Consider the following 23,008-nt stretch of genomic DNA (forward strand, 5'->3'; position numbering starts at 1 on the left):
TCCTCCATGAATCTGTGTCACTCTCCTCTCTCCGATCACCTGGCCACACCCGCTCTTCTCCCTTCTCAATAGCCGGGGAGGGCTGGGCTGCTTCTGGCTCCCCTTTGCTTTCAGGGATACCTCGGCACAGGCTCGCGCTCTCCGGGTTTTCTCCCAGAGTTTGTGCTCTCCTTCTCCCTCTTTTCTTCAGGGGGTCCCCCGCTTCAGCCTTCCTCCTTCTTCTTTCAGGGCTGCTCTCCCCCAGGGGGTCCGTTGCTTCTCTCTCTCCCAGGGTTTGCGCCTTTTTTCTTCTTCTTTGTCCCCGTCTTATTCTTTCCAGCTGATGAATATGCAGAGCCTCCTGGTGAATTGAGGGTCTTTTGCCGCTTTGCAGGTCTTTTTCCCCCCTCCCCATTACTTCGGGAGGGGTCCTGCCACGTTGTATGTCCTTTCCCCCCCTCTCATTCCTTCGGGGGGGAGGGGGAACTGCCACATCTGTGTGCCCGAATGTTTTCCTCAGTCTCAGGCTGCTCCCCCCCCCTCTAAGGGTGAGGGTCTTTCTGACCTTTGCTTGCCTGGCTGTCCCTGACACTTGCTTAGGATCTTAAGTCATTGCCTCTCTGCATTATATTTGCACAGGAACTGACAAACAGGCACATCTGATAAGGTAGCCTTCAGTGTATCAGGACACGACCTCTTCATCTTCCACAGAGACAAGGTTTTAAAGGTCACCTGGGCAAAGTTCCTTCTCTTGCTGTGACAGTGTCTGGGGCCTGTCAGAATTTGGCCTGTACATGGCTAATATAATTCATAATTCATATAATCCACGACTTATGGAAGGAGCTGGCGTCAGGAGCTTCCATCTCCTGATCCACCAGTTTCTTCACTGACTTGTGGTCGTAGGACCTCTAAGCCCATCCAGAAACGAGTCCATTCCTTCCATGTCCGAGCCTTCCTGAGGAATCTTCAGCCCAAGTTCCTCTACAGCCTGAGGAATCAAAGGCCCTAACTCCTCCCTCCGGAACAATCGGACCACCTTGGTGTCATCCCCCTCAGAACCCAGGGCTTCTTCCGGATCATCCCCCGGAACCAAGCCAGCTGCGTCCGGATCCCCATGGTCCTGTTCTAACAAAACCCCTGAATCTCCGGGAGCCCTCTCTGAAGTGACTGACTCATCCAAATCCTCTCCATCTGGTGTAGGACCCAGCAAGTGTTGAACCCCAGAAGGCCTCTGCTTCTGGGCCTGCCCTGGCCTAGGGCCTCCCCTCAGACCCACAGGAGGAGTGGGCTGAGGTCTCAGCCCTGACTGCTGAGCCAAATACACTTCGTCGAAGAGCAAAACAAAATCGGATGAAAAAGGCCTGGGAGTGGTAGGAACCTATTGTGAGGAGCCAGACACTGGTAGCTGAGGCAAAATCCTCATCTACCCTGCCTTGTTCCACCCCGGAGCTCACGAGGATTGGGGGAAGCCTTGGGGGAAATTCCCCCTCCTCTGTCTGCACGGGCAGCGCTGCATGGCAATCCAAAATGGCCACCGTTCCCGCACTGATGGAGGAGGCCTCGGCCTGCTCGGAACCCTGGCATGCGAGTAGAGAAGCCGCAGGAGAACCTGTACACTGTCGCAACCGTTTCACCTGCACTGACGGCCCTTCTCCACCCAACACACCGTGGGGCAGAGACCCAGGCGGTCGGCGCCGCGCACCATAACACTACGGCGGGAAACCCCCACTCTGACTGAAAAAAGGAACAGAGAGGCTAAGAAAGCCCTTCTCTTCTTACCGTCGCCTCCCTCAGCTCCTTGTTCCTTCACTGGTAAATTCTTTTTTTTTTTTTAAATTAACTTTATTAAACACCAAAAAACTGGAGAAGCATGGGAAACACCTGTCCAGCATGGCAAGAGATCAGCCAGATGTAAAAAGATGAGGCACACTGATAAAAACCAGCTACCCTGAGCCTAAAGCTGCTTGATAAGCCTCATGAGGGGAAGGATCTGGACCACCAGATTTACGGACCGAGCGTACAAAAGGATCACCGACCCCCAGCTCATCCACCTCCACCAGGACCCAAAAACCCCCCTGGGAGGAAGGCTCATAAAACTAGAAAACTCTCCAGACTGTAGAACTGCAGGTTTTGCACCTCCACCATCTGCTGGAGACAGAGAAATACTGAGGGACTGCAGGTGACACCAGGGATTATGAAGCGGTGTCCATGAAGCCAGGAGCCTGGACTGATCCTGTTCCGTACAGGAAAACTTAGATTGCAAGCCCTCTGGGGACAGGGAAATACCTGAGTGTAACTCACCTTCAGCTACAATGAAAAGGCCTGAGCTAAATATACTAAATAAATAATAAAGGGGATGGAACATTTCTACTATAATGAGGCTACATGGGCTAGGACTTGTCTGCTTGGAAAAAAAAAGCTGAGAGGGGAAATGATAGAAGTTTATAAGATCATGAGTTAAATAAAGAATGGTTATTTACCCTTTGAAATAATTGTAAAACAAGGGAACTAACAACCAGCAGATGGTAGAAAGTAATTTTTCACTCAGTGCACTGTATCAAGCTGTGGAATCTGTTGCCAGAAGACGTGGTGAAGGTGACGAACATAGCAGCGTTTAAAGGAGATTTGGGTAAGTTCCTGGAGGAAAAGTCCATAACACATTATTAGCCAGATAGCTTGCTTGGGCTCAATGGCCTTTGGTATGAGAAATAAAAACAGAAATGCGTTTTTTCCTGCACTATTATTATTTATTTGCTTTTCTATACCGACATTCGTTGGAACATCACATCGGTTTACAAGAAAGTATATAAAACACAATTATAAAAGAAAGTTAAAAATGTTACATCAAAAATATTAAAAAGCAGTTAATTAACATATACAATAAAAATCATAAAAGTGAGATTAAATGAAAGTAGATAAAACTGTAAGCTCTATAAAGGAGGCTCTGCTTTAAGGCTTAGAAATCAATATACGGGGCTGAGCGAAGTGCGAGTGGAAATTATGTGTAGGCTTGCTGGAACAGCCAAGTCTTTAAGTTTCTTTTAAAAATACGAGATACTAATATATCATAGATGCCCATTTCCCAAAACTAACAGAGAAAATCAAAGTCAACCCACACAAGAAGCAGGAAAAACTGTATAATCCCAGCAGAGAGGAGAAACAGCAACTGGAGCAGCAAAATATGTGGCACCCTGCCACAAGGCCAGACATACAATCTGACCAGGGCCAACAGGGCCCAGCACCACCCCTGGGAATTGTCCTGGTTACTGACTTTCCTATACCTTGCAACTTTATTTTCATGCTGTAATTGTTTCTGCCATGTTAATCACTTTGGGCCCGATGTTCAGATGCATTTGCATGCTTAAAAACTGGTTTTACATGAGTACATGCACTTCACCCATGTAAGCGGGCCTTTGAAAATTGCTACAATATATGTCATTGAATTGTCCATAGGATTTACCCGCATAAGGGCACTTTATGCGGATAAATGGCTTTCGAAAAACGGCCACAAGACTTGTAACTCCATTTGAAAATGATGCTTTACTTTGGCAACACGTGTGCCAGTGTCGTGCCAAGAAGGCCTTCTGAACCTGGCAGGAAGGCGGTGCGGAAGCTGCTGCCAGACGGGGCTCCAGGTGGCTTTACCCCAGGCATGGATGCAGCCGATCTCCTTAATGGCAGGACGTGTCGCCAAAGTGACAGCCAGAAAGATTGCAATAAAACGGCTGAAAGGTTCAAAATGGTAAGAAGCCAAAGAAAGCTGCAGGGACTTGGCCTCGTCAGCACCTCCTTGGCTGGGAGGCGTGGGCTGCATGCACGGGGTGGGGGCCCGGGTATTGCCGGAAGGGCGGTTTAGCAGAGACAAGCGGAGCCGGTCCTCCCCCCCCTCCATCACCTGCGTGCGCGCGGCTCTAACCGACCTCCGGACCCTGGAGGGTCCGCGACCGGGGCACGCCGGGACTTGTGGTCCGTGCCTGAAGTCCTGCGCCGGCCTACAGCTCCCAGAAGGTTCCGCGCGACGAGGCCCCGGCCCGAGCGAGCGGGCGCCGTGGAACTACAAATCCCGGCGTGCGCCGGGCGCCGTTGCCCTGGTGACGGAGCTTGGGCCGGTCGGCTGGGAGTCCCTGGCGAGCGGAGCGGGCGAGGCCGGGGCTGCAGAAACCGCCGCGCCGGAGGCAATGGCGAAGGAGGAGGAGGTGGTGCGCATCGCCAAGAAGCTCGACAAGATGGTGTCCAAGAAGAGCACCGTGAGTGGCGGCCGCCCCCCCCCCGTCCCGTTAGCCGGGGCCCCGGGGCAGTTGGGCCTTTTGCCCGGTGCTTGGGGCCCCTCGTGTAGCCCCTGAGCCTCCCCTCGCTGGGCAGTGGGCAGGCTGCATGCACCGCTCCGGTCTTCGCCGTGTCTCACGTTTCTCGGATGCATTTCTCCCAGCCCTCTAGCCCGTCCCATCCCATCCGTATGCACCGCGGGCACGGGGCACGTACCCTGGGACAGAACGGGTTTGGACACCTGCAAGCAGTTCTGTCAATTGCCGCCACTGCTCCAGGGGGATGAGGCTATCAAATCATCGCCGGTGCAAGTTCCGCTTCGCTCGAACGAGCCAAGCAGGGCTTGCTCCAGGAATGCAGCAGAGCTCTGCCCAGCACCTCATGGAATCACGGAAGAAATGTTCCCTCCCTCCCTCCTGGTCGGAAGCAAATTTATTGCAGAAGTTCAGCAAGAAGAGATGGGCCCAAAACACTGGCAAGGTCCACACTCTATAGCCTTGGTCCTTACAGTCTGTGCCGTGCAGCCCTCAGTGCCAGAGCATATCCCAGGACCCAGCAGTTCAGAGACGAATTTGTGACCCCAGGGCCCTCTGTATTCACAGAGGGCCCTGGGGTCGCTGACATAAAAGGCACACGCCAGCCCTCGTGGGATCAGGAGGAGACCTGGGGCAATCCCTGAAGACTAATGTGGAACCCATGTACCTGGACAATGTAGCCAACGATTCCAAGGCTGCCAGCAGCACGCAAGCATTTTCCAAACTTCTCAGTGGTTTGCTTATCCTGTGATGCAGAAGATGAACACAGCTGACCCAAGAATTTTGAAACTGCTTGCACAGTCTCTGGCCCTATTGTCCAGCAGAATGGGTGTTACTGGCCATCCTCACCTCATCCTCCTCTTTGGCAGTTGGACCTAGTCACACACTTCGTTTTCTTCTACATAAAAGGCACTGTGGTGTGATTCTGGAGTCTTCTCTCACATTTCTGGTCCCTACACTTGATGTGTATTCTGGGATTTATACTGCGTCATAACCTTTACAAATGTGCCATTTCATGGGGCTGTCAATCACATACTGCAGTCTGTCCCAGTACATATCCTGGGACTTGCCTCATAACCTAGTAAATGATGATAGAGAAGACCAAGTAACCCCCGCAGTCTGCCCAGTTGTCTTTCCCTGGTTCTCTCACCTTGGGTACATGAGCAGACTTAAACCATCACCAGTTTTCCCCATTCTCATGTCTTTTATCTGATCTTGCAGTCCTGTTCCTACCACGTCATATACTTGTCCCACACATGCTCATTGATGATAGGCTTCGAACTGTGGCTGCTCCTTTAAGTTACCTAAATCTTTTTGGAAGCCTGATGCAACTGTATTGCTGTTCTTGGAATTAGAGCCATGGCTGCTTTGTGGTGGTTACCCCATCCTCTTTGGAAGCCTAATGCAGTTGTACCGCTGATGTGAGAGTCATAACCTTTGGCTGCTTTGTACTGCTTTCCTCACCTTTTCTGGAAGCCTGATACAGTTATCCACCTTTCCCTGCCCATTGGCTTGTTTTCCCCCTTCATTGGCCGTCTAAACTTTCATATAATTACAAATATTCAAGCCCCTCCTTCATTTCTGTTATCTGTTACTCTCCCCACCTACCCTTACCACTCTGCTGCAAATCTGTTCCAAGCATGTTTACGTTCTTGTGAATTATATTAATCTTCCTCTAATATGGTGGACATCATCCAGAGCTGGAAATGTGAGGAAGGATGTTACATGGGTGAAACTGGCCAGAACTAAAGGCAAACATTAACATGCAAGACACACAATAACACACCTCCAAGAAGAAAGATATGTGGGAGAAGATTTTGGTAAACTGATCATTCTATTAGTTGCCTTATGGGGCGCTTCAAAACTGTCCAGCAGCATAAACATTTGAGCTTAGTGATCAGATACTTTGCCAGAATATTTTATTTTGATTTTTGCCCAAAAAAACCTAGTTGGAAACACTAACCTTAAGAGAGGCTCAGTATAGATGTTTGTGTTTTTTCACATTATCAGAGTTTTATTTATAAATGTTTATATTCTGCTTATTATTGGCATTAGTAGCATGGGATCTATTTTAATGTTTCGGATCCTGCCAAGTACTTGTGACCTAGATTGGCTACTGTTGGCTTGATGGACCCTTGGTCTGACCCAGTATGGCAAACCAATAAGTTTCAGAATTCTACACAAGTCCCTCACCATCATCCACAAAACCATCCACAACCAAGCTCCCCTTAACCTTCAATTCCCACTCGGACTACACACTTCGTCTAGACCTATCAGAGATGCCTGCAAAGGATCCCTGCACGCACCCCCAACCAAATCCACACATCATCTAGTCACCAGAAAACGGGCTTTCTGCACAGCAGGACCAACCATATGGAATACTATCCCCCCTGAACTCCGACAAGAACCTTGCCTGCTGACATTCAGAAAAAGGCTTAAGGCTTGGTTATTCAAACAAGCCTTTCCCCAAGTCCACTGATCCCCCATAGCTTTCATTACCGAACACTCAGCACACTGTAAATCATTGTTCTGCTCATTGAATCACCTTCTACTCTGTTTGCTTCCTCCCCCAGTTCTATCACCCCTGTTTCAATGTAACTTTTACTTCTCTTCACTATGTTAATGGTTAAGGTTGTTGTACCCCCGGTTCCTTGTAAACCGACATGATATGATTGTAAATGTTATTTACAATCATATCATGTAAATGTTATTTATTAACATTGTAAATGTTAATAAATAACATTAATAAATATAAATATAATTTAAAATATAAATTTATTTATATTTATAAATATAAATTAATAAATAACATTAATAAATAACATTAATAAATAAATGTTAATAAATAACATTAAATGTTAATAAATTAACATTGTAAATGTTATTTATTGCCTTTTTGTTCCCTATCTACTTGTTAATTGTAAACCGACATGATGCGATATTTATCGCGAATGCCGGCATAGAAAAACTTTAAATAAATAAATAAATAAATCATGAATGCCGGTATAAAAAAGCACTAAATAAATAAAATAAAATAAACTTATGTTCTTATGTCAAAAAAAATATTCTGAGTGAATTACAATTTAAAATCTTCCAACATCAAACTATAGAAAGGTACAAACAACTTTAAAGCATCTAACATAATGTTACAAGACTGATTTTCTTTATAATTGCAAAGTCGCCTTTATAATTCTTTATAATTGCAAAGTCGGGCGGCCATTAGGCACGTCAGGCCTTGTTTCATCCTTTCATTAAATATGTTCATGACTCACAATAAATGGATGGTACATATGTCCAATAATGTACTTCTGTATTCGGCTGCATGAAGAGATTCGAGCACTTAAAAGCTCGTCACAAATGACTGATTTAGAAGTGGTTTAGTGGCACTTTATTACATCAATGTATGATGCAACGGTTCACTGCCTTGTAGCACATGGCTGGTTGTTGCTCACATCCAGAGCCTTTGGGATTTACAACAGTGATCAGAGAGAAATAAAGGAGAGCGAGTCTAAATAACTTTATTTCGGCAATCACCGAGACCCCAGAAATCCAGTGGGGAAATAGAGCTGAGTGCTGCCTCCCACTGAGTCTGTTCTTCAAGCACTGTGCTTTCTCCACGTTTACTTTAGTTCTGGTTGATGCTGGTACCTTTCCACAAGCAAAGAACCAGTCAGCTCTGGTGCTCGTTCCTTGTGCTGTTTGTGCAGCCTCAGGCCCAGGGAGTGATGCTGGGATCTGGGTCTGTTCCAGCGACAGAATTGGAAACAGCAACATTGCAAGGAAGGGTGGAGGAGGAATCTAAAGCTTGAGTGTGTGTTGGTTCAGCAGGCGGCCTCCGTCCAGTTAGTACAGAGCCCAGAAAGGGAAGGGGCCTGGGTGGGTGGCCATTTACTGGGAATGTTGAAACTGTGCCCAGTTCATCTGCTTCTCTAAGAAAGGAGAATGAAAGCTCACTGGATGTCTTGGGAGTAGAGCTGGAACATTTCTATGGCTGAAGCCTTGAGGGATTGGTGCTACTGCTCATACGTTTCAAACTTGTACTGCTTCAACCCCTTTTTGTGTTTGGAAGTATTCCCAACATTTCCCATTTTTGCATGTTAGTGCATGGAAAAACCCATGCAATCCTTTATTTTTGGGTTTTTTCCCAGAGACTCATTTTGTCTCGGGAGGCAGGATTGTGTTCGGTTTGCTTGCTCTTTCTGTAAGAGCTCTGGAGACTGGAAGGAGATGGAACTTGTGCTCTAAAGAGCTTCCTGCTGTCTGTTTCTTTCATATTCAACAGTACAACAAATACAGGTCAAGGTTGAAAACAGTAAACTCAAACCAGGTGTGGCTGCACATCTCCTGCCTTTCCTGGAAGTAGCAGCTCATTCTCTTAAAGTTCCAGGAACGTTCGTACAGGCCAGAGCTGAACCATCTCCCTGTATGTACCTGGGTTTGTCTCCATCTGCTGGCAGGGAAGCAAAGCTTTACCAATGCTGCTATGTAACCTCGTTTGCCACCTGCAGTCCCTCAGTATTTCTCAGTCTCCAGCAGATGGTAGGTGGTATAAACCCTGCAGTCTGAAGAATAAAACAAACAAACAAAAGATTTCAATAAAAAGATTTCTGGATCCCCCCCCTCCCCTGTGTGAGTTGGATGTGCAAGGGATTGGTGACCCTTTTGTTTAGCTCGCTCCTAATTCATGGGGTGTTCATCTGGTGGTTCAGATCCCTCATCCCCTACGAGGTAGCCTTGGATTCTGCTGACAGCTCTCCAGCCTGGAGGAGCAGGGAAGTTCTCCTTTTTTTTTTTTTTACTTTAGCCGGGGCTGAATCTTTCAACTTTATGCTTAGTTTGTTGTTGACAAAAAGAAAAGTAAGATAGGAGAGTGCCTGGCGGTTCCGTGCGATCGGAGTGGGAGCAGTGCAGGACGCAGCTTAACTTTCTCCTTGTCAATGCGGTGTAGCGGTAACTTCCTCAAAGTGCGGCCCAGGAAGCCGCATGGTAATGGTGCACGGCAAGGCTTGACGCACGTGTGGAACATCGCGTTCACTGCTTAACAGGACTGGCCTGTGTTAGGGTTATACATTGGGAGGGCTGGAGGCTTCTGCTGCAACTTCTCAGCTGAGACAGGTGGTCAGGGCGTGATCAGTGCGGGGACAGTGGTCTGCATCAGCGCGGGAGGCAAGAGGATCTCCCCTGTCTTTGTCACCAGCGGAAGGATTGGGGAGACTCAATATGGGGATTACCCTCTGGATCAAGGTGATGGGGAGGATTTCCCCACTCAGTAGGGGTCTGACTCCCAGTCCTTTTCCGCTGTCTTACTAGTGCATGAGGCATGTCTGGCTAAGAGAGCAGTAGGATATCGCTTTAAGTCTCTTTCCCAGGCTTCCGGGGTTTATCCTGGCCAATGAAATCTCCCGTGCACGCAAAAAGGAAACGTTCAGAAGAGCATTCGCTGGACTCTGGGTCTTTCCTCTCGGACAGGTGACACTGGTGATAACACTGATAACCAGGAGGATCTGGGGGCGGCTGTGGGAGATATGCCCGATGCAGCAGATCCGGTCGTGGATGTGAATAGGCACGTGTGCACTTTTCTCCGCCTGGAGGTTTCTAGATGGGAGTACATATGTGCGGGTTCTTGTGTGCGTACGACCGTGACCTGGACTTGAGCATGTATTTTTGAAGCTGCTTGTGCGCCTGCAATCACGACCTAGCCTTATGTGTGTATTTCCGTGTGTCCTTGGAGTTGCATGAGCACACCCGGGTGGCAATGGTGTGTGTGCGGGCAGCCACCTAGAGCCAGGAGAACTAGGCACTGGGGGCAAACAAGTCTAACCGCCTTCCTATCTGTGAGGCTTGCCATCTGAAGAAAATCGAGACCTCGCTGTCTCTATGCCTTGAGCACTGTCTAGTTGCTCAAGGCGAGTTGGTTACTAGAAATTTTGCTGCTGTTAGGACTTCCCCATGGCCTATGGTGGCTCCGGCAAGGAATGATGTGTGAGACGAGGCAGTGCTCAGTTCTCCTTTCCTTTGTAAGATGGTAGAGGCCTCCCCAAGTGAAGGGTTGGGGAGCGCCAGGTTTGGACCTGTGGGCCTCGGGTTAGATCCCTCCTCCTCTTCCTGGGGGGACATTGTTCCAGGACCTGCAGACCTTTCTGCAGGGGTGCCAGGCTGAGCCAAAGCAATCTACTAAGTAGGGGTTGTGTGCTTGGGCTCCCCATTTGTTAGCCACTGCGGGCAAAGCCTCTCTGCAGTGTATCCCTGGATGTGGGTCATGATACGTCAGAGCTTTCCGATGGGGCATTGGTTTCTCACCTCTAGAAGAGGGAGGCATTGCATTGGATTGGGAGCTACTTCGGGCTCTACTCAAGTTGAGTTGTCGAGTCTGTTGGCTCAGACTCTGAAAATGCTTGGTGGCATCGGGGATGAAGTGATGGGCTTGCAATTGAAAGATACAATATTGGTCACTTTAAGTAAAGCGCCCTGTCTCTTTCCCCTCCTGTATCCAATTCAAGGGTCAATGGAGCATGAGAGGAATGCTCCTGAGGCAAGTTTAAAAAAAAAAGAGACGGAAACGGGGGACCCGCTTTGATGAGTTGGTGCTCCTTGGACCTGAAGGCAGGGAAACAGTTGCAGGTAGTTCTGTTGGTGTGCACGGTTATAAAGTGAGCCACCATCCAGGTGGAAGGAGGATCGAGGCTCTCCTTAAGCAGGCCTCTGAGACCATGGTGACTTTGGGTCTTTCTGGAGGCCATGGCAATAAACTTGCAGATTGCTTCTTGCTGCTGCCTGATGGCTCAGGCTGGTTTGCGTCTCTTTTAAGAGAAGCAAGGAGTGGGTTCCAATGGCTGTTTGCTGTTTTTTACGGGGAGCTGCATTATTAGCAGAGGTGACTATGGCTTGGTGCAGATGGCTGTCAGAGGGGTAGCTTCTTCTTCAACGGCAGTGGGAAAAGGGGGATTGGATTCAGACAGCAACCAAGAGGGCCCCCAACCTTTACAGTTTGGGGAACAAATAAACATGGGGGTCACTTGCTGAGGCAGCTTTTACTGCCCTTAATCTTTAAACCTGATACTTTTGAACCGGATCTATCGTTGCTCTCTGCTTCCACGGCAGGGGTTAGGGAAAATTGGATTCGGACAGCATGCGAGGGCCCTGATTTTTATAGTCTGGGAAACTGCTAAAGCACGAGGGTGACCTCACAGGGCAGCAGATACTGGCATAAGCTTGCTGGACAGACTGGGTGGAGCATTTGGTCCTTTTCTGTCGTTATTTCTGTGTTTCTATGATAACGGCTAGGCATCAGTTACAGATCCGCGATTGGCTGGCAGATTCTGTTTCCAAGTCCAATATCACAGGGTTCTCTTTTATTTGGGAGTAAATTGGAATAGAGGGTGAATACTTGGGCTGAAACCAAGGTTCCTCAATTGCCAGCGAACAGGAATGCGGGTTGCGTCCTTTTGGCGCAAAGGGCCACTCCAGAGTTTCCCAGCAGTGTCTTCATTACAGAGAAGCAACTACTCAAAAGTATTTTCACTTTGGAAATTTCAGTCCTTTCAGCCTAAGAAGCCTGTGTGGGCTTATCTTCTGGATCAGGAGATATGCAGGATCTATCTTGCTTTATCAAAGAGGGTCCAGATTACGACAGACCAATAGGTTCTGGAGTTGGTAGGAGATTGCCAGACTCTGCAATTTTCCGACTTCCTCTGGATGCATTTATGGTTTTTCCTTGCAACTCTCTACAGAAGAGAGTGGCAGTGGAGACTGCGTTAAGGAGGCGGTTGGATTTCAAAACCATATTCCTGTTTCTAGAACCCATGAAATTATGGCGCTATTCCATTTCTTTTCTTTCCAAAGGAGGATCCTTTTGGCCCTCCTGGATAAGACAGGGGTCTATCAACTTTTGCATGTGGCTCATTTCAGAAGGGAAATGACAGTATAAGCAGGGGAACTTCTTGTCTCTCGTCCTGGCAGAGGTTTGTCTATATTTTCCCATTTGCCTGGAACATCAATGTTTCCTGGGCCGTTATTTTTATTTTCAGGCCCTTTACTTCGGGCTGGCTACTGCGTCCAGGACCACCTTCAAGGTCACCGTAGCCGCGTCTCTGCACAAGACAGGCATTCTAGTCCATCTGACTGGTAGACAATTGATGCTAGTCTAAAGTGCCGAAGAAAGTCACTTGGCATCTGGTAAGGTTGTTTCCTTGTTTTAGGAGCTGGGTGTTGAACTTGGCTAAGAGCACTCTATAGCCATCTCAGGCACTAGAGAATCTTGGTATGAGTTTCGATATAGTGCAGGGCAGGGTGTTCCTCTTTGTGAGGATTTTTGTACCACCAGTTCCCGGGTCAACGTCGTCTCGGGATGGCTTCCACTCACCCAGAAGGGGCGGTTCCCAGGATGGTGCTCTGCCTGAGCCCTGCCTTTGAGATCCCGATGAGGCTTTATTCTGGTGGAACCTCTTATTGTCCCAAAAGCGAGCCTGAGTGGGGACAAGCTCTCCTGCCTTTTGGTTTGTCCTCTGGTAGCTTTGGACAGCGGAGACAGGGGGATAATCTGAGGAGGTTATTACCACCTCATTGTAGACGAGGCGACCTTCCAGGTCCATAGTATATGTGAAGTTTGGAGGATCTTCGGGTCCTGCTGTACCATTCATGGAGTGCAGCCTATTCAGGCTATGGTGTCCCATTTTTTGACTTTTCTACCGGAGGGTTTGGTCACAGGTCTGGCTTTTAACTCTCTGAGAGTGCAGATAGCGGTCTTGGGCTGTCTTTGGGGTACAGTGCAGGGGTATCTTCTGTTCACGCATGCATGTGTGTTGCGTTTTCTTTGGGAAATGAAGAATTGACTTCCTCTGGTGCAAAAGATCTGTCCATCTTGGAACCTTAACCTGGTGCTTAGACAAATGTGTGCAGCTCCGTTTGAACCACTGAGAAGAGCCACCTTGAAGGGCTTAACTCTTGAGGTGGCCAGGAGGATTTCAGAGCTTCAGGTATTGTATCGATATCCGTTTCTGAAGATTTCAGAATCGGGGGTGACGTTGAGTCGGTGCCCTCTTTTCTACCTAAGATGATTTCAGCATTCCCTCTTCATCAGAGTGTGGAACTTCCAGCCTTTCCAGATTTGGATTACTCCACACCTCGTGCAAGAGAGCTGAGGCGTTCATTGGAAAGTATCTGAATGTTACTAATAAGTTTCGTAGATCAGATCACCTCTTTGTTCTGTGGAATGGTCCAAAGAAGGGGTGTCAGCATTCTAAGGCTACCATTACACGTTGGCTTACGGTGATTAGTTCAATGCATATATTTATTTTATTTATAAAATTTATGGATCTTACAATAAGATCTTTCTTAGTGATGTACAACAAATGAATACATTACAGTAAAAATTAAAACAAAATAATAAAATACAAAATAAACAGTCTTAAGCCACTTTGTTGCCGGTCAAGATAAATTCATTCAAAAGTCTAAGACGATCAACCAGGTCTTTGAATTACGGTGAAACCATAGTAATTCGGTTTCCTCCCTCAAATGCACTGGGAGTTCATGCCACAGCATAGGCATAGACATAGAAAGATCTTTTTTGTATTTTCACGTGCCAAAACAGTTTTGGCACTGGAATCTGAAGCTGATGTCTATGCTGTGAATGTGAAGCCCTGGTTGAGCAGGAAAGGGGTGGGAAGCGGGGTCAGGGTAGCTGGGCAGGCAGGGAGGGGGTAGGGAGAGTCAAGCAGGGGAGAGGGAGCACAGGGAAGAGGATGAGACGTTACTTGGGTACTTGCCAGGTTCTTATGGCCTGGATTGGCCACTGTTGGAAACAGGATGCTGGGCTTGATGGACCCTTGGTCTGACCCAGTATGGCATTTTCTTATGTTCTTATGTTCTTATCTCCAACAAAGTTGAGAAGATATGAAGTGGGCCGTGTCCATGTAAATTCTTAAAAGTAAGTACCAAGAACTTAAATGTACATCTTAGTCTTACCGGGGCAGCTGACTTGAATCTAGATTGACCCATTATTATCCTTGCTGCCATATTCTGTACCATTTGCAGCTTTCTGATTAGACATCCTGGGAGACCCCCAATAAATTGCATTGCAATAATCTGACAGCAGTGACAAGCGCATATGTCACAGTTTTCAGTGCAGTAAAGGTTAAACATATTTTTAATTGTCTCACCAAAGGTATATCTAAAGATGGACTTGTTGTCAGGCGACCTCTTGGGCTGAGGCTCGGCAGGTATCTCTGTGGGGGATTTGCAGGGCAGTCACTTAGTGCCAGACACTATCGCTTGGATTCTGGCTCCAGTGGGCTTTGGTGAGAGTAGTCTGTGAGCGAGACTCTCCAGGTCCCACCCAGTTTAGGAGTCTGGACTGATCTGGATATGTACTGGAAAGGAGAATTGGTTCTTACCTGCTAATTTCCATTCCTGTAGTACCACCGATCAGTCCAGAGACCTGTCCATTGAGGGAGGGAGAGTTGACAGCTTGCTCTGATTTTGTATGTAATGTAGAGTTGTTAGTGGTTTTCCACGCTGTTTATTTTGTTTCCTGGGACAGACTTTCCAGTTGGTTACAGTGGAACCATCCTTCTGCCCATTGGGGTGTTTGCTGTTAATGTTTTTTTTAGTGTGAATATCATCTTGGCTTGGGTACAGGTCAATACTGAGCGACTGCAGGAGGCACACTGGGTTATATGCAGCGTCAGTGAAACTTTGTTCTCTCTCTTTATCTGCTGGCAGGGAGGCAAAACCCAAGAGTCTGGACTGATCTGTGGTAGCACAGGAATGAAAATTAACAGGTAAGAACCAATTTTCCTATCGCTGGTTACTAGTATTCTGCCTTGTAACGTTTTGTCACATCTCACAGACTGGCTGAGGTGCTGATGTGCTGCTGGCACTGGTTATTTGCATTTGACCTGTCTGTCGGAGCACCGGGATAGGTGACGACAATGACATGTTTTTGTTGTTTTCACTTCTAGGATGGTGCAATGGATTTATTGAAAGAGCTGAAAAGCATGCCCATAACTCTGGATTTACTGCAGGTAAAGAGTGATGATTTAGGTGCTCATTACATGTAGCACATGGACTATGGATTCTATGTGTGTTCTGATATGCAAGCCCTGGCACTCAGTATATCAGGTTGCTTGGTGTGTACTGGCACGTCCAGATCAGTCCAGATAGTAAGTGGTTGTAGAAAACGGATAATTTATAATTAATATGACTAGAACCCCGTAAAGAAGCACGAGTGAGAGAACTCCTGGAAGCAGATGTGTTTAAGGGAGTGAAAATAAATGTTCAAAAAGTGCTAAAAAGTCTGAGAAGGGAAGATTTCCCCAAATGTGCTCCTGCTGCCAGTGAGTCGGCAGGGATGGATGAAGCCAGTCCGGTGGATCATTCTCCTTTCGCTTCAGCCTCTGGGTTTGGAAGGCCTGACAGTTTTATTATTCACGTACATAGCCCCTGGCAGCTTACTTCAGTTCAGTCATTGCACTGACCGTGCTGGGTCCTAAATCTGGTCACTCTTTGTATTTTTCCAACGTTGCTGTTGCACATTAACAGAAACTACCAGTCGAGCAGGGGCAGGAAGGCCTGAGCCCAGAACCAAACCTGCAGGATGCTATTTTCCTTATTTGGATTGGTTTTTGGGCCCTCATTGGCTGCACTCCTAACTTTATATCTTCTGAGATGATTGAAGGGATGCATTCCTCTGCTGCCTACGATGTGCTTCTTTCATGATTGAAGGTTTACGTGTAAAACTTCTGTTTCTAGGTCAGTGACCTCTGCACTGATTGTATGGGATTATATGGAAACATTTCCCTAATGTAAATGCCATGTCAAGTAGTTTGTGACTCTTTCCTCCTCTATTTGCTGCATTGGTGAAGTTTAAGTGGCCCTTTTTTCTTGTTTAGATACACCAGACCAGCTTCATCTGTCCTATGGACCTGTTGGCTATAGGACTAAGAGTGAGGAAGGCTTCCATTTTGAGACTTTTTAGTACTTTTGGAATTTAAACCAAGCTTCCAGTTCTGAGAAGTGTATATGGATCTCATAACTGGCTACACAGATGTAGTGAAAAAGCCAATCTGCCCGTTTCCCATTAAACCTAAATTGCTTTCAATGGAGAATATGAAAGAAATGTTTAAAAGAATTTCAGCCTGAAAATCTTGCACAGCAGGAAAATCTGACAGCTGTCCCGAGTGTCAGTCTAAACAGAAGAAGTTTGCCTTAATTTCTGAGTTATATCAAGATTGAGTCATCAGCTATTCCTCTAAAGTCTGCAGGTAGTCTTCTGTAAGCGGAGGAATCCTCCATCACTGGATGGCTGGTTTCCATGCTGTATACGACATATCCAAGATACGGATTTGAAGAGTGGTAGTTGAATCACATGGGAAGGAGGTGTCTGAGATATCCAGGCTTGAATTGCATGCTCAGGTTGAGAATTGGTGCGCTGGATGAATGAAAGAGGGAGTAGATGGGGTGGCTAATTCGCATTCCAATGAAACATTTCCACTTTGGTCAAATCCTTGTTTAACGCTCTTCTTGGCTTTCAGTCCACCAGGATTGGGATGTCTGTCAATGCCCTAAGAAAGCAGAGTACAGACGAAGAAGTTATATCTCTTTCCAAGTCACTCATCAAATCCTGGAAAAAGCTCTTGGGTAAGAAACGAGCCATTTTCAGAACTAGTTTACTTGAGGAGGGGAGAGGAAAGGAAGCTTACTGTCTGGATGTGAACATTCATTTTTTAATTTATTAACTGAGGCTTATTATTTTCTGAAGATAGGAATGCCCACTAAGTGAGGTATATCATCTAAAAACACAGCAATGCAGGTCAACACAAGCATTTCATAAAGCGTACACATACAAAATACAAGGAAGCAAGTTGCGCAGGCAAGAATGCTTCCTCTTCATCCAGTCAGACCAGTCCAGATGCCTGGGTTTTGCCCACCAACCAGCAGGTGGCGACGGAGATTAAAAGGTTTGCTGATGTTGCCCCATATAGGCTCCTGTGCTGATCTCAAGCTGCCAGGATTCTCTGCTTCCAGCAGATGTCAGGCAAGCATCCTGTGCTGCCAGCAGAGCCCTGGTGAAGCCAGGTGAAGAGGAAACATTGAGAGCTTGCATGGGCAGCTCCAGAGGTGAAAGTTTTGTACTTCCTCCCTTAGTTGAGTACAGTCCTAGAGCAGGGGGCTTCCAGTCTTATGGATTAGAGCATCAGACATTTATATGGGTTTGCCCCCTGCCTTCTTCCCGTCTATTGGAGATATTGCCTTCCTGCTTCCTGTCTAAGCCTATCCCATGTTTGGCGAATAAAGTTTAAAAAAACAAGGGGGGCGGGGAAGAGGAGAGAAAACAGACTGGTCAGTAATGTTTGTTTTTTGAGCCGTGGCGAGTGAGAGATTTTACCTTCTCTGTTTTGGGCTCCGATCAGGAAGGGAGAGCTATGTGTACTCCCCTTTAGCATGGGAAGAAACCTGCCCTCTGCTCAGTATGTGGAACATGCTGGGGGACAGAGGAGTTTTTCTGCCGTGCTTGTGCAGAGGAGAGGACAAGAAGTGATTTAGTGGCTCTGGGGGAGATCGCATTGGGGAGGGTTGATGGCTGAACCAGTTTCCACTAGTGTGCGTGCTGCTTTGCCGGGAACAGCAGCCATTTCCCTGTACGTACCTGGATCAGTCCAGACAGTGGGTTATGTCCCCAATCCAGCAGATGGAGTCAGTCAAAGCTTTGAGGGGGCGTCACCATAAGTGCTACTACCCCCTCTGCAGGAGTTCAGTATCTTCTGACTCCAGCAGATGCGAGTAGGGAATACGGGTTGCTCCCGATTACCTCAGGCATCCCTTGTACTTCTTTATCTGATTTTCTTCTCTCTGCCTACTTCTTTTTGGATCAAGTTTTGTTAAAAAAAAAAAAAAAAAAAAAAGTGTAAAGTGAGTTAGAGGGCCCTAATTGGGAGGCGTGGCTTCCCTCTATGTTTGTCTGCTCTCTCCTTCTTCTTTCGTTGCGTGCGGGGTAAGTGCAGTGTTTGTTTTTGCTTCTTTCCCTGCAGTTTGCTTCGACGGACGGTCGCGGAGGCCAGTAGGACCGGCCTCTCCGCGTTCTCTCTCTTGCCTGCGGCCATTTTCGCGGCTCCTCGTGGGCTGCGGAGGCAGGCAGGGAGGTCGTCGTTGGCGGGTCGCGCGGCCAGGAAGGCCCCCCCGCGGTGCCGTTTTCGTCCTCGGCGGGTTGTGCAGGCCGTCCGGGCCCCCCCGCAGCGGCGCTCCCGTTCTCGGCCCCCCCCCGAGGCTCTGCCGGGTGGTTTTTTGATCTGCCGGGCCTGTTTCCTGCACAGCTCCGATGCCGCGGCCAGAGCGCTGCTCTGCTTGCGGCGAGCCGGGCTCGCGGATCTCGAGGGAGGGCATCTGTGCGAGGTGTCTCCCCGGGGGGGAAGGCACCTCGCGGCCCCGCATCGATTTCCCTCGTCTCACAGGCTTGCCCGGGCGGCGGGGGCCGGCCCCTCCCTCATTCCTGGCGGGAACGGCGGCCATCTTACACTCTGCACGCCCTGAGGGGGAACAGACAGCGCTGGGGGCCGGGGATGCTGGGGAATCCCCGCCACACTTACTCCCGGAATCGGACCCGGAGACAGTCCCGCAGGGGCCGGGTTCCCCGGGGCCCCCCCCCCTCGGAGCCCCCCTCGGGTAGACAGGGGTTTTCCCCAGAGTTTATCCTTTTGCTGCACACCGCATATCTGCAGAGCCTGGAGGCTCCCACGGGACCTCCTCCAAACAAGATGCCGCGGCCCTCGCTACCTTCACCGGCCCCCCCCGCTCCGGCGGGTGTGGGGGCCCCTCTGCCTCCCGCTCGTGCCCGGCTCCCGGGGAGCTCGGGGACTGCGGGCTCACGACCAGGTTCCCCTGGATCGGATCCGGCGGATCCGGGTCAAGGAGACTCCACTTCAGAGGGTGATGATCCGCACACGCTGCGTCTGTTCCAGCGGGAAGAGCTGGAGGACCTACTTCCACAGGTTATCAAGGAGTTGGACCTCGATCCACCGCCGGAGCCGCCCGCGCCCGTAGCGCCCGCTGTGGTCACTTCCTCAAAGAAGGGGGATCCGGTCCTGGCAGCCCGGAGACCGAGGGCTCGGGCTTTTCCCATTCATGATTCTTTCCTTCAGCTTCTCACCGGGGAGTGGGATGCCCCGGAAGCTTCCTTCAAGGGCAGCCGGACCATGGAGAGGCTCTACCCGCTGCCGGAAGATTTTCTCGATCTCATCAAGGTACCTAAAGTGGACTCCGCGGTGACAGCGGTCACGAAGAGGACAACCATCCCAGTGACAGGGGGAGCGGCCTTACGAGACGCGCAAGATCGCAAGTTGGAAGTCTTCCTCAAGCGGGTCTTCGAGGTCTCCGCGGTAGGTCTGCGGGCGGTGATGTGTAGCTCGCTGGTACAGCGGGCCAGCCTTCTCTGGGTTCAACAACTGCTCACATCTCAGGTCCTACCGGCCGGGGAGGCCGCCCAGGCGGATAGACTGGAAGCTGCGGTTGCGTATGGGGCTGACGCCTCCTATGACCTGTTTCGGGTCCTCGCCCGCTCCATGGCCTCGGTGGTAGCGGCACGGCGCCTCCTATGGCTCCGCAACTGGGCGGCGGACACATCCTCCAAGTCGAGCCTGGGCTCCCTGCCATTCAGGGGCAAGTTCCTGTTCGGGGAGGATTTGGATCAAATCATCAAGACGCTGGGGGAAAATGCGGTTCATCGCCTGCCGGAAGACAGGTATCGCTCCACCAGGGCGTTCTCGTCCTCGCGGACCAGAGCCAGGGCGCAACGGCGCTACCGGAACTACAGACCGGCGGCAGCCAGGCCCTCTGCCCCCAGGTCTCAGCCCTGGTCTCGCTCCTTTCGCGGGCGCCGCCCCGCGCGGCCCGCCCCCCGCAGCTGGACAACCCTCTCCCAAGTCCTCGCAATGATGTTCAGCTCGCCCACTCCGCCGTCCCCAGGATCGGGGGGCGACTGGCGTTCTTCTACGAGGAGTGGGCGCAAGTCACCTCGGATCAGTGGGTCTTGGACACCATCGGACAAGGTTACGCGTTGGAGTTTGTCCGCGCTCCAAAGGGACGGTTCATTTTCTCCCCTTGCGGCTCGGACACCAAGCGACAGGCGGTGCAGTTGACCCTGGACAGACTTTGGGAGATAGGCGCCATTGCGCCCGTGCCCTTCGGAGAGGTGGGCTCGGGCCATTATTCCATCTACTTCGTGGTGCCAAAGAAGGACGGATCCTACCGGCCCATTCTGGACTTGAAAGAAGTCAACAAATCGCTCCGGGTGGTTCGGTTCCGCATGGAAACGCTGCGGTCCGTGATCGCGGCGGTGCATCGCGGGGAATTCCTGGCCTCCTTGGACCTGACGGAGGCCTACCTCCACATCCCCATTCGCCGGGAGCATCATTGTCTTCTGCGGTTCAAGATCCTGGATCAACATTTCCAGTTTGTGGCTCTCCCGTTTGGGCTAGCAACGGCTCCGCGCACTTTCACCAAGATCATGGTGGTGGTGGCGGCTGCCTTGCGGAAGGAGGGGATTCTCGTTCATCCTTACCTGGACGATTGGCTCATCCGAGCGAAGTCTTTTCAGCATGGACAGGAGGCTGTGGCCAGAGTTATAGAGTTTCTGCAGTCCCTAGGATGGGTGGTGAACTTTTCCAAGAGCTCCCTGGTACCCTCGCAGCGCCTGGATTTCCTGGGGGCGACCTTCGACACCCGTCTGGGCGCGGTTTTTCTACGTCAGGACAAGGCGCGAGCCCTGCGGGATCACATACAACGGTTTTCTGCGTTATCGGTTCCCACCTCCTGGGACTATCTGCAGCTCCTAGGGGTGATGGGTTCCACCATCGACATGGTCCCTTGGGCATTTGCGTGCCTCAGGCCTCTACAGAGAGCGCTTCTATCACGTTGGAAGCCGCTTTCACAGGACTACCAGGTGCTCCTTCCTCTACCGCTGTTTGCCAGGAACAGTCTAACCTGGTGGATGAATCCGGAGAATTTGGCCCGCGGCATGTCTCTCGATCTACCAAATTGGGTCGTGGTAACCACCGACGCCAGTCTCGTAGGATGGGGAGCGGTCTGTGACCGCAGCGCCACGCAAGGGACGTGGTCCGCGGAGGAATCGAAGTGGTCCATCAATCTACTGGAGACCAGAGCGGTCAGATTAGCGCTCCAGCACTTCCTGCCACTCCTCCGGAACCGGGAGGTCAGGATCTTATCGGACAATGCGACGACGGTGGCCTATATCAACCGACAGGGCGGCACCCGCAGCCCGCAGGTCGCGCTCGAAGCAGAGATGCTGATGCAGTGGGCGGAGCGGCATCTGGCCCGCCTGGCGGCCTCGCACATCGCGGGCGTGGACAACGTACAGGCCGATTACCTCAGCCGTCAGCTCTTGGACCCCGGGGAATGGTCCCTCTCCGACGAGGCGATGCAGCTGCTCGTTCGACGGTGGGGACCCCCCCACCTCGATCTCATGGCATCCGCACGAAATACCAAGGCTCCCCGGTTCTTCAGCCGCCGGAGAGAGCGGGGAGCGGAGGGCGTGGACGCTCTCGTACTCCCGTGGCCGGCCAACCTGCTTCTTTACGCGTTCCCGCCGTGGCCGCTGGTGGGAAGACTACTCCGCCGCGTAGAGGTACACCAGGGACCGGTGATCTTCGTCGCTCCGGAGTGGCCAAGACGACCTTGGTTTGCGGACCTGCTCCAACTGGTGATCGACGGACCCATCCTTCTGGGAAATCTCCCCCGCCTCCTTCACCAAGGCCCGGTATTTTTCGACCAGGCAGAACTCTTCTGTCTTGCGGCCTGGCTTTTGAGAGGCACCGCCTCCGGCGCCGGGGCTACCAGGAGGCGGTAGTCTCAACACTGCTGCGTTCTCGAAAGACTTCGACGTCGGTAGCCTATGTGCGAGTCTGGAAGGTGTTCGAGCTGTGGTGTGCCGGACTGAACACGAGTCCCTCTGAGGCTTCGGTTCCTCAGATCCTTCAGTTTCTGCAAGCAGGGGTGGACAAGGGACTTGCCTACAACTCACTCCGGGTTCAGGTGGCCGCCCTTGGCTCGCTCCTGCGGGACGGGGGTTCCCTGCTACAACACCCGGATATTCTCCGTTTTCTCAAGGGTGTCAAGCACATGCGACCTCCGGTGCGGAATCCTTGTCCCTCCTGGAGTCTCAACCTGGTGCTACGGGCCATGTCGGGACCTCCGTTTGAACCACTGCGGAATGCGACGATCAAGGATCTCACTCTCAAGGCGGTGTTTCTGGTGGCTATCTGCTCCGCTCGGCGCATCTCGGAGCTGCAGGCCCTGTCGTGCAGAGAACCCTATCTCCGGTTCTCGGATTCCGGGGTTTCGATTCGTACTGTTCCCTCCTTCCTCCCGAAGGTGGTGTCCGCGTTCCATGTGAATCAGACGGTGGAGCTTCCTTCCTTCTCCGCTTCGGAGCCAAGGTCTCTCCGGCTTCTGGACGTCAAGCGCACCCTGCACCTCTATCTGGAGGCTACGAATGACTTCCGGACTTCTGACCATCTCTTCGTCCTCTGGTCCGGCCCTCGGAAGGGGGCTCAGGCCTCGAAGACGACCATTGCCAGATGGTTGAAGGCTGGCATTGCCGCTTCCTACATTGGGGTGGGGCGGACTCCCCCACCCGGTATTGTTGCGCATTCTACACGCTCTCAGGCGGCCTCTTGGGCGGAGACCCGCTCGGTCTCCTCTCAAGAAATCTGTAGAGC

General features: G+C 50.5%; 1 protein-coding gene across 2 annotated transcripts in view; it reads left to right on the forward strand.

Annotated features, from left to right (window-relative positions):
- The first annotated feature begins 3,595 nt into the window (after positions 1–3,595).
- TCEA2 (transcription elongation factor A2) overlaps positions 3,596–23,008 on the forward strand; it is a 43,863-nt gene continuing 24,450 nt past the window's right edge. The window contains exons 1-3 of one of the 2 annotated variants that reach the window (XM_029612192.1): positions 3,596–3,721; positions 15,239–15,301; positions 16,811–16,916. In XM_029612192.1, coding sequence (XP_029468052.1) covers positions 3,632–3,721; positions 15,239–15,301; positions 16,811–16,916 — 259 coding nt within the window. In that variant the 5' untranslated portion in view covers positions 3,596–3,631. Of the gene's footprint in view, positions 3,722–3,976; positions 4,227–15,238; positions 15,302–16,810; positions 16,917–23,008 lie in introns of those variants that run through there. The other variant, XM_029612191.1, reaches the window with a different exon arrangement.

The sequence above is a fragment of the Rhinatrema bivittatum genome, chromosome 8 (genome assembly GCF_901001135.1).
Source record: "Rhinatrema bivittatum chromosome 8, aRhiBiv1.1, whole genome shotgun sequence".
In the NCBI taxonomy this organism is placed as follows: domain Eukaryota; kingdom Metazoa; phylum Chordata; class Amphibia; order Gymnophiona; family Rhinatrematidae; genus Rhinatrema; species Rhinatrema bivittatum.